This window comes from Lissotriton helveticus, chromosome 12, assembly GCF_964261635.1.
Source record: "Lissotriton helveticus chromosome 12, aLisHel1.1, whole genome shotgun sequence".
Taxonomy (NCBI): domain Eukaryota; kingdom Metazoa; phylum Chordata; class Amphibia; order Caudata; family Salamandridae; genus Lissotriton; species Lissotriton helveticus.
This window is the reverse complement of record NC_136073.1, coordinates 559745606-559757913: the sequence shown is the minus strand read 5'-3', so window position 1 is coordinate 559757913 and position 12308 is coordinate 559745606. Positions and strand designations below refer to the sequence as shown.

Genomic DNA, 12308 nt, shown 5'->3' with positions numbered 1-12308 from the left:
CCGCGATACCCTGATCCCACGACTCCATGCTCTCTTTGAGGAAGGCACCATCTCATCTGTCACGGGCACAGCTAACATTGTGGTCATTTCCAAAGTAAACCCTCCCCCGCCCTCATCTGCTCAATATCGGCCAATTCACGCATTAATACAGAGGTTAAAAACTATGCAACGATCCTCGTTACCCGTATGAAACAAGTGCTCCACGCCCTCATACACCCTAACCAATGTGGCTTAATGCCACACCGCAGCGCACAACACTGTCTTAGATGCCTACATGTAGCCCTCGCCCACCGTAGTCTCCTTTCACCATACCGGGCCCTAGTGCTGGTCGATCAGCCAGGGTCCGTATAAACGGAGTATTGCCAGACGCCTTCCCGATCGCGAGAGGAACTGGACACAGGGATGTCCACTTTCCCCTCTCCTCTTTGCCCTTGCGATCAAGCCTCAGGCTTACCTCTTCCGGATAGATGTCCAGATTCAGGGGTTGCGCTGGCAGGACTCCCACAAAAACCGGATCGCCTTCTATGCAGATGACGTTCTCCTCTATTTTGCTGCCCCGGCCCATTCTGGACTAAGATCCCTTCAGATCCTCCATTCTTTTGAGAGGTCGTCGGGCTTACGCCTCAAACTGGCCAAATCCACTGAGGTGCCTCTAGAGAATGCGTGGATTGGCAATCAGCCATCCCCTTGCGAAGGCTCTCATTCAAATACCTTGGTATCTGGGTGACGCTTCTCCCCGAGCTGACCTGGTCCCTTAATCTCACCCCACTCCTCACACGTACAAAAGATGACCTTTGTCGATGGCACACTCTTCCACTTAACCCCCTCGGTAGGGTCGCTCTCTTCAGGATGATGGTTCTTTCCCGTCTTGTGTACACCATTCAAAATCTTCCACTCCACCTCTCTCGCAGCCGGTTCCGCGACTTGGATGGGGTAATCACGACCTTCCTTTGGGGTGTTTCGAGATCACGTCTGGCCCTCACAACTTGTCAATGGGCCACATATTAAGGTGGTATGGGGATGACAAATCCCTTTGTGTACTACTTAGCCACCCTCCTTATGGTGGTCCATGACTGGTTTAAAGGCGGATGGTCAGATCCAACTTATCGACTGGAACTGGAGAGCATTGGATTCTCACAAGTGCAGGCCATGCTTTATGGGGCCCCAATTCCTCACGCTCTACCAATAGTTACCCATACAGTTCTCCTGGCATGGTGCTCTGTGCTGCAACACATTCACTGGGACGCTAAACTTTTACTACAAACAGCGCTGAGGCACGGCACTTGGCTGTGGGAGGTTGTGACACCAACAGGCTTCCAGAAATGGGACTTAATCAGTATAAAGTGCCTCGGAGATATATGGTAGCACCTGTCCTCCTTTTGGGACCTACAACAGGCATACTCCTTACACTCCACCAAATTCTTCCGATACCTTCAGCTTCGACACGCCCTAGCCCTCCACATCCCTGACAACACTACAATCACCAAATTTAGCCTACTGATGGCCAAGCTTCTCATGGGGAACTTGGGAAAAGGGGGGAATATCCCAAATTTATTGTTCCCTGATAAACAATACCCCATCCACACTAGAATCTCTCAGAGCCCATCGGGATCGCTGGCTGCGTCCACTGGTGGAGGAAGACTGGAGAGATGCTGTGATGGCTCCTAGGACACTCACTATATTAGCTAGGCTCCGCCTCATTCAAATCTACTAACTTCACTGCCCATATCTTACCCCGGAGCAGCACCACAAAGCGGGTTTCCTCCCATCCCCACAATGTCCGCACTGTAAGGCAGAGCCAGCTGACTTTTACCAAATGGTCTGGTCCTGTGCGATCCTTTCTAAATACTGGGCGTCAATTGTATCTGAACTGAGTGGCATACTGGGGTGGGAGGTCTCTCTCAATCCCCTTGTTCTTCTCCTAGGGGTGATGGAGGGGCTGGATGGCTCCTGTGCTGATAAACTATTTCTAGGAACAGCTGTTCTGATAGCTAAAAGAGATATTGCAGCAGCCTGGAAAGAGTCGACATCTCCCTCTATGGCAAAATGGCGCAGGGATGTGGACTGGTGTGCTGTCCAAAAAAAAGCTGTATACGAAGCAAGAGGGTGTCTGGCTAAACATGAGCGTATATGGGGCAAATGATGGGACCGCTGGATGGAGTATCCGCGACACGGGTGGGCTCACACTCCAAACACCCAGATGGGAAAATCCACTTGTAAATGTATTGAAATCTCTGATACTTCAAAGTGGTGCTATGTTTACTTTAAAATGCCATCAAAATTAGTTATTAAAAAAAAAAGACAATTTTTTGCAAAAATGTACTCTTACTCTGCTTTGTTTTTTAAAGCGCTCTGATACCCTAATCTGGGTCTTGTTCGCGCTATAGAAAACTCTAAAAATAAATAAATAAGAAGGAATGTGTGATTATACAAGGGAAAATTTGCCCATAGAGATTCAACATATAAGTGTGGAGAAAATTATTATTAACAGCCGCCGGGATAGTGCCCTGGGGACAAATGGCCTCCCCCAAGCACTTTACAAGGAAAATTCGCAATATTGGGCAAATAAACTGACTATATTATTTAATCATATTCTGGTGAGCAAAGAAATTCCAGATAAATGGAGGGGCTCAATTCTGGCCCCGATCTACAAAGCTGGATAACCCACGGACCCTGCCAATTATAGGCTAATAGCCTTAATGGACTGTGAGGCAAAATTATTCGCCAAATGCCTGCTGGCAGACCTAACGTCTTGGGTGGCTTCCAAAAGTCTGCTGCCAAGAAATCAGACTGGGTTCATTAAAGGCATGGGTACTATTATTAATATTCAAATGCTAGCACTCTTAATCGATTTGTCAAGACATCACTCATTGAATCATCATTTGTGTTTTATTGATTTTCGCTCTTCCATTGAAACAGTGCAAAGGAATATTCTTTGGGATAAGCTATCGAAATTGGGAATTTCACCTAAACTTCTGAGAGCGATTCAACTGCTGTATACGAATACCTGGACGAGAGTAAGGTTGGGCAGGGCACAAACATTTAAACAAAAACAAATATTAACCACGAAAGGTTTGAAACAAGGTTGTGTCTTGGCCCAAATCTTGTTCAATCTCTATCTTGCTGAAATCTCTTTAGGTTTGAATAGCATTAACTCACACTCTCCATTGGCGGCAGGCTTCAAGGTCTCCCATTTATTGTATGCCGCATATAGTGTTGTTGAGCTTTACAAAGGTGGGGCTGCAGCAGTTAAATAATTCTTTATGCCTCATCCCACGGGTTAAAGGTCAATTTAAAGAAGACTAAAACCATGTTGGTGTCAAGAGGTATAGCAGCTCGCCCAACACTGATACATGGGTATCATATTAGACGCAAGGGGCTCATTTAAGAACCAGTGTGCGGCACTACAGAGAGAAGGAACAATTCGTTAACTGCAGCATTTGTACCCTCCAGAGCAGCTTTAAAGGGCTTTCCCTCAAGACTCTCTTACCAGTTATGTCAGTTAAACATGTTCCATCTCTGAAATACGGTGTGGAGATCTTAAGAGGGAAGGATGATAACATCATAGATAAGCTTGTGACAGGAATCTACCATTGCGTGTTCAACCTCCCTCAGCAGGCATCACCATCTCAAATTTGATTAGAGTTTGGGCTTAAGACAGAATTTAAACAGCCTAGAGGCATATGCTAAATTCTGCCACAAACTTAGAAGAGATAATAAATCTACACTTATGACAGTGGTCTTGGTGACTATAAACACACGCAGGCTCATGAATACTACAAATTGGTTTTATCTACGTTTAAGGCAGAACAATTATGGGCCTTACCCCTCTCTCAGATGGTATTTAATAATGTCATTGACGGGTACAGTAAAAAAATGTCTTTACTATTGGACCGAGAGGTGTTGGCGAAGAGATCCCATGCGTGGATAGTATTTGCATCATACGGCAAGCTATACACTCAGAATTATCTACGGGACCTGAATGGTCTAAGTTCTTGTGACTCTGGCTTGGCAGTTTCTAATTTCGTGGTGACGCACCAGCTTGGAAAATGCTAAGTAGTGAAAGGACATGCGGCCGTTGTAATTATAAGAGAGAAGACATTTGTCATATAGTTTGTAGTTGCACAGCCTTAACAGCTGAACACAGAAGTCTTATGAGGCAGGATTTTATTAGTCAGACTATACGAACATGTCGACAAGCAGTTATAGGCCGCTTGCAGGGAGAATTTTTACAATTTACTGGCAGATTCTTGAAGTTCGTAGATATAGCAGAGAGGAAATTGGCTAATAGTGCCCGGTAAGGAGACCTTATCGTTATTATTCAATTGACTTGCGAAATATCAAAAATCAACTAGGACCCTCAGTGTGCCATACATCAGGATCGGATAGTCCTATTCATAGTGTGCGGCAAGTTGGTTACAAATAGATTAATTGGGGTATTCTATATAAGATGAAATAGTAGGTAGATGATGTTACCAGTAAACGCATGTTACGATAGGTGTGTTTGATGGCCTGGATGGCTCTGAGGCCGACAAAGGCTTCCTTGGGACTGTGGTGGCGAAACGTGACATAGACACTCTCAGGCCAAGCCCCCTACTTTACGGAGGTGGAGACGGGGGTGGACTGGTATGGAACTCAAGAGGAACCCCTCTTTGAAGCCCGGGGCTGCCCTGAACTATTAAAAAATAAGTGGGGTAAATGGTTCAATCTATTGTCCCGAGGGGTGTGTGTGTTTATATGTATCATGATAACCTTGCACAAGACTCTATCCTGAAGAATGATATACAGGTCTCTGTCATCTTCCTTGCTGTTGTATACCATCCAGGCACTGTGCCTGATTTTGCTGCTAATGTACATTTGTGGTTTTGTTTAAAAATCAATACATTTGATTATCCCAAAAAAACGCACTTTACGTTTCGTTTAAAAAAAATGTGTTTTAACTAGATGAATTGAGGGTTCTTATGGCGGGATGAATTTTATTTTAACCATGTTGGTTTTTAAAAAATGGTTCAATAATGGATATGTATGAAATGTATGACATTTGTCTAAAGATGTGTTCCAAACAAAGAAGAGAGTAAGGGAGTTCGTTCACCCAAAAGTGAACTAGAGACTTCTCCTATTCCCCTGGGAGGAGATATGGCAAAAACAAAGAGAGGAGTATCCACTATGATTTTGAAGAACAGACGTATCTGGAGGACCGGTTCTTGGCAAAAAGAAGGAAATTCATCCTTTTGATAGAAACCCCTCACTCACCACCTAGTGGTGACATGCTTCATCATCGGGGTCCACCTTGGCGTCCTAGCGACACCAAGGTGTGCTGCAACACCTGGACTACAGTGGAGCGGGTTGTGGCTGTAGGTGCAAAAAAATGTTAAAAATTGTCCTGGTTGTACTCAGAAAAAGTAGTTTTATTTTTAGAGCAACTGAACAATGTTTTAAAATTAATACTGGCGAGATCCTGGTAGGGAGGGTTACGACCCAGGGATCTCTATATGTGTTGAGTGGTCAACATGTTTCTACCATAAGGGCTATTGCCCGGTATTCGTCAGGACCAGAAAAAACAGGTGGACAGGGGGTGCGTGCTCCCTAAAAAGCACACCCGTCCTTGATCCCCTGTGTGCCTACTGGCAAAAATTGCCAGTGGTGAGTGCCGCTCAATAAAATAAGTGAGCTGGCGGGTAAAAAAGAGACCTGTAAGGAGAGAAGGGTGGATAAAGAACAATCAGGTATTGAGTGATAGACTTACTCTCCTGTAACGTCGTGCAGTCTCTCAGTGCAATTGATATATAGTGCCAAATGAAGTGGATGGTTCTCCAGATATACGTTATACCGAGGTGGGGTGATACTAGTCAACATCTATGGCAAAGGGTAGGTGCACGCAAGTTGCATGCAGTGCTAGCACGACCCAGGGGGGGTTTGAGTATTAGGTGTAAGATACTTGTGCTACACGGAACAGGTCTGTCACGTGGTGCCTAGGCTACTCGCTGGATATTAAATGACAGGGCGGAACCTATTCCATTACAGTTGAAAGTACGGTGAAGTGAATTAGGGCATAGATGTAACTCGGTAGTGCTATATACATTTGTCAGCAACCGACTCAAACGTGTAAGTGAATAACATTAAGTCAACAAACAAGAACAAACATACATGTAACACTGAAGGACACACTTAAGTTCAGAATGACTTGGGAATATGCTTACTCAAATTTGAGTGCTCTGCGCTTCAACGGGCAGGGCGTAGGGTCAATGCCTGTATAATAACAAATTCTGTAAGAGACAAACAGTGCGCGAGCGTTGTAAATCTCTGCGCCGCTCAGGACGCTGTGTGGGTGGTGGGCGGCGCCCTCGTGGACCCGGTACATGGATGTGTACCCGGGGCCTGGTATCATGAATCTACTTACAGTTTCAGGCAGGTAAGATCAGAGTCGACCTACTCCTCGCGTCCACTGCTCGGCTAGTAATTCCGATGGCAGCTGGACGCGGTAAAGAGACATCAGGCCAAATTTCAAAACAAGAAGCGGACTACCTCTGCAAAACGGAGGGTAAGATCCCCTATTTCTACATTGTCCCCAAGATGCACAAAGGCAAGATCCCACCACCTGGCAGACCAATCGTGTCAGGCATAGGCTCGCTTCTGGAACCCCTGTCACGCTTCTGTGATTATTTCCTGAAAACCATTGTTCAAAATACTGCAACCTATCTGAAGGACACAAAAAGCCTACTGACAATGCTGGAAGACATCAGGATTGAACCGGACCACATCCTTGTGAGTCTAGACATAGAGAGCCTGTACACTAACATACCCCAAGACGCCACCATCACAGTACTAAAACAAACACTGGACAACTCCACATGGGACCATACAACACCAACAGAGTTCATTGTAGAATGTGCAACTCTTGCTCTTAAAAGAAACTTCTTTGAACATGATGGAAAGCTATACCTCCAAATAGGTGGGACATCAATGGGTAGTGTCTTTGCTCCCAGCGTAGCGGGCCTCTATGTGTATGACTTCGAGAAAAAATATGTCATTACCCCCAATAACCCTTACAACACCCACATCAAATTTTGGAGGCGGTACATAGATGACGTCTTCACCATCTGGCAAGGACCGCAAGAAACACTAATGGAGTTCATCAGGTGGCTTAACACGTGTGACCCTAACCTGAGGTTCACACATAGTGTGGACAAAGACAAAATGGTCTTCCTTGACATTGAGATCGAAAGAGACACTGACAAGCTCAAGACTAAAACCCACTTTAAGCCCACCGCTAAGAACAACCTGCTGAGATTTGATAGTTTCCATCCTCGCCCCCTGAGGGAAAATTTACCTTACGGCCAGTATCTCAGACTTAGGAGGAACTGCAGCGAGTTGCAGGACTACAAAACACAGGCAGCAGACCTGACGGAGAAACTAACTAACCGAGGATACCCTGAGAAAATCACAAGGAGATGTCAGAAAAGGGCCAGAAATCAGCCAAGACAAGCCCTGCTAGAGGACACACCAAGAACAGAGGAAGAGATTCCACTTACATGCGTGACCACATATAATGCGGTGTCAAACCAGGTCAGTAAAAGTATCAGAAAACATTGGCAAATACTGAACACTGGAAATCACAATTGGGACAAACCACTTTTTTCTTATAAAAAAGCACGGAGCCTGAAAGACACCTTGGTCAACACCAGACCTAGAATGGACATGGTGACAACCGACCAAACCATCACCAACGCTTGGGGCCTTCCCCCAGTGACCGGACATTCCAGATGTGGTGATTGCAGCGTCTGTCACCTCACGAACAACACCAAAACTCTGAACCTTGAGGAAGGCAAAATCTGGCAACAAAGATCACACACTAACTGTAACAGCACATTTGTGATCTACCTTATCCGATGTAGCTGTGACAAGCCCTATGTGGGCATGACGACAAGAAAGGTCAAGCAACGAATAGCGGAACATCGTAGCACAATTCGATGCAAAAAAACGAACACCAGGCTCACTGATCACTTTCTCACAGCCCATCACACACCCAACGACATGAGATGGACTGTGATTGAGCAAATCCAACCAGGTCCCAATGCACAAGCACGACTTTTTGAAAAAGAGCAGCGATGGATCTATCGTCTTTCCTCCCATAAAATTGGGCTCAACGACAATATCCCATGGAACTCGGTCCTGAAATGAGACTCTATCCCTATGGTCACCAAGACCAAGAATTAACAACAGAGCTCTGCCACCTGATACTCTTAATATATTCCCAAGCTTTGCTTTACTGAGCGCTTAACTTATTGTTCCTCACACTACTAAATACCATAGCATGAATCACCTTGGCCCCACTGAGCCGCTCTGACGCCCCTGCGTTGGGCTTTTTTCCCACTTGATCCAGCAGTGTTAATTTGTTCATTTATTAAAATTTATTAAAACGTATCACCCTCAGAAACCTTGTAATAAGGCTCCTTTTGACACTGTGGCACCTCACTTACCAGTGATTAGACACAGGTCTCCAGTCCAAACGCAGTGTAAATTATAATGTCCACAACCACTTGCTGCGTAAATAACTGTTTATACTATGTAAGTCCTGGCGTGAACCTCACGCTTCGTTTTCATTTCTTTCCAGCACTGCGGAGCTACCCCGCGAGCCAACCGACCCTGCTATGTGTAGTTATACAACCTAACCTGCTGGCTGTATCTTCACGGTAGCCTAGCTACCGACAGCACGCCACCGCGTACTGCTAGCCCCGCCCCCTACACGCCCAGGCCGCGCCCAAACCCGGAAGCGGTCGACTCCTCTTTACCGCGTCCAGCTGCCATCGGAATTACTAGCCGAGCAGTGGACGCGAGGAGTAGGTCGACTCTGATCTTACCTGCCTGAAACTGTAAGTAGATTCATGATACCAGGCCCCGGGTACACATCCATGTACCGGGTCCACGAGGGCGCCGCCCACCACCCACACAGCGTCCTGAGCGGCGCAGAGATTTACAACGCTCGCGCACTGTTTGTCTCTTACAGAATTTGTTATTATACAGGCATTGACCCTACGCCCTGCCCGTTGAAGCGCAGAGCACTCAAATTTGAGTAAGCATATTCCCAAGTCATTCTGAACTTAAGTGTGTCCTTCAGTGTTACATGTATGTTTGTTCTTGTTTGTTGACTTAATGTTATTCACTTACACGTTTGAGTCGGTTGCTGACAAATGTATATAGCACTACCGAGTTACATCTATGCCCTAATTCACTTCACCGTACTTTCAACTGTAATGGAATAGGTTCCGCCCTGTCATTTAATATCCAGCGAGTAGCCTAGGCACCACGTGACAGACCTGTTCCGTGTAGCACAAGTATCTTACACCTAATACTCAAACCCCCCCTGGGTCGTGCTAGCACTGCATGCAACTTGCGTGCACCTACCCTTTGCCATAGATGTTGACTAGTATCACCCCACCTCGGTATAACGTATATCTGGAGAACCATCCACTTCATTTGGCACTATATATCAATTGCACTGAGAGACTGCACGACGTTACAGGAGAGTAAGTCTATCACTCAATACCTGATTGTTCTTTATCCACCCTTCTCTCCTTACAGGTCTCTTTTTTACCCGCCAGCTCACTTATTTTATTGAGCGGCACTCACCACTGGCAATTTTTGCCAGTAGGCACACAGGGGATCAAGGACGGGTGTGCTTTTTAGGGAGCACGCACCCCCTGTCCACCTGTTTTTTCTGGTCCTGACGAATACCGGGCAATAGCCCTTATGGTAGAAACATGTTGACCACTCAACACATATAGAGATCCCTGGGTCGTAACCCTCCCTACCAGGATCTCGCCAGTATTAATTTTAAAACATTGTTCAGTTGCTCTAAAAATAAAACTACTTTTTCTGAGTACAACCAGGACAATTTTTAACATTTTTTTGCACCTACAGCCACAACCCGCTCCACTGTAGTCCAGGTGTTGCAGCACACCTTGGTGTCGCTAGGACGCCAAGGTGGACCCCGATGATGAAGCATGTCACCACTAGGTGGTGAGTGAGGGGTTTCTATCAAAAGGATGAATTTCCTTCTTTTTGCCAAGAACCGGTCCTCCAGATACGTCTGTTCTTCAAAATCATAGTGGATACTCCTCTCTTTGTTTTTGCCATTTGTCTAAAGATGTTTTATTGTAAGTTTTTATCAAATGAACAATACATTTTTTCATTTAATTTTCATTTCACTGCTCTTCCAGCTCAATCTCTTTACTAATCACCCCCACTTCCCCTGTAGGAAACCATTCAAAGTAGTTCCCTTGCACGGGTAAATGATGGTTCGTAATGGATTTTAATTTCCCTATATTGGAGCAAGGAGGGCAAAAAACAGTCTTAGGCAAACCCTTAAGAGTGGTAAAAGATACAACAGTACCTTATGGAGGTTGTAAGGGGGTTGGTCCAGCCCAGCCTCTTTTGGTCAATGACGGGCACAGTACAGGCCCGCCCTTGGCCTGGGCTTCGCCCAGGTGCAGCCTGCGCTGCATGTGGAGAGCTGGCGCTTAATAGTGCTTCGGGCCCCTTCCTCCGCCTTGCAGGTGTAAGGAAAATGCCTCCTGCCATGCAGGCAGCTGGCACTTGGAGTTCACCCTTGATTTGAGGCAGGTCCCCGCATTTATTCTCTAACCAGGTTAGTTCACTAGCTTGTCAGTGCTGTTACCACCTATATAATTGGAAGATTTTCCCAAGTCTCTCAGATCATGCTACTACATCTTGATCCCCTTCCTTGTAGCTTTTCTCTATAACTGTTGCTCATGTTTTCATATTAGTCTTCCTGCTTGTCCCCCTCTCCCTGCAATTTGTATTGAACTCCTCTATTTCTCTCCTTCCAATTGCCACTTCTCCCCGTTGATTGCCTCCCTTCACTTACTGTCTTCTCTTTTTTTAATCCTGTTTGTTATTGTCTATATCATTTTTAGCTGTATATATGTTCTCGTTTCTCTTTTCCAGTGTTTCCATATGGGCCTTTTCTTGTAATCTACTCTTATGCCACTACTCTTTAGTTCCTCTCGCCATCCTGTGACAGATTTCAGTCTTTATCTCTACATACCCTCAAACTTTAGAATAACCCTATAATTTGTGCCTGCTCTTCTTCTGTTCTCTTCAAATCTGTGATGTTTCTTTAGCCTGGTTTTTCATTCAAATTGTGTTATCAAATTTATGATCAGCTCTTCTCTTAAGATCTACATTAATTTAGTGAAATTAAAATCAGAAATTATGATTTTTTTGCCTAAGCGTACACGGTAAATGTCACGTTTTCAGGACACTCTTGGCATGTTACTTCAGTTACACATTCCCTGACAAAAAATCTAATGCAATTTACTTGGCTGTTCATCACTTGGAAGTGCACTCTAAAATGCCATGTTGATAATACGTTTAAACAAAACATTTTGTTCAACTGTTGTCTTAGAGATCATCTTTTTTACCTGCAGATGTACTGCCCTCAGCTCTAGACTGTTATGATATAAGTATAGGGAAGTCTATTGTAGGATCACAAATTAAGTAGTGCTTATTACATTTTGAGTAATTTATCTCAGATTCTGAACAGTCTTGATGCTCTCTGTTGACTTTTAAAGTTTGTTAGTAACAGCAATGGTAATGTTGCTATGCACACTGTTCTCTAGAAAGTCTGTTCTTTCAGTTAGGTTGATATACTGATGATTAATACATTGTCAGTGTATTTTAGAACATGTATAATGAGCTCTTAACATACAGCCAGTATTTTAACTGTGTTACAATATTGACTTTTGATAGTGTGCTGCAACTCTCATCTACTTGTCCGTGAGAGATGTCTTCCAGCTGATTAACTACTACAGCTTCAGTTATTGGTTTTTTGTTGGTCTGTCAATTGCTGGGCAGATATACCTCCGCTGGAAAGAGCCAGACCGCCCGAGGCCTGTCAAGGTATGTACACAAAAAAGGTGTTTTTGTTTTGTAACAAAACTTGTGTATTGTGACTACTGCTGTTATTTTTGTTTCATTCCGCGTGATTTTTTTGCATCAGGCATAAAGTTACCATAATCAATTTTTATTATGAAGAAACTCCACTTATAAACCTACTTAATTCCAAATATGTCCTTCAAATTTTGAGAACAAAACCTGGTTCTCCACTATTCAATCTTACAGAGTCACAAACATAAATCATTCCTTGTAAACTGATAGACTTCTATCCGCAGATTCCTTACCTTGGAATTATCCCTTGCGTCAGACTGTATCCATAAAATGTTTGTGAATAGTACCCCTGCTGGTAAGTGGCGTTCTGCTCCGCGTGGTGTCATCCACACATGAAG

The 12308-nt window shown here is 44.7% G+C and overlaps 1 protein-coding gene across 2 annotated transcripts in view; it reads left to right on the top strand.

The window, feature by feature from the left end:
• SLC7A6 (solute carrier family 7 member 6) overlaps positions 1 to 12308 on the top strand; it is a 457165-nt gene that overhangs the window by 345882 nt on the left and 98975 nt on the right. For both annotated transcript variants that reach the window (XM_078670746.1, XM_078670747.1), the window contains exon 8: positions 11773 to 11922. In XM_078670746.1, the coding sequence (XP_078526872.1) occupies positions 11773 to 11922 (150 nt within the window). The remainder of the gene's footprint in view (positions 1 to 11772; positions 11923 to 12308) is intronic.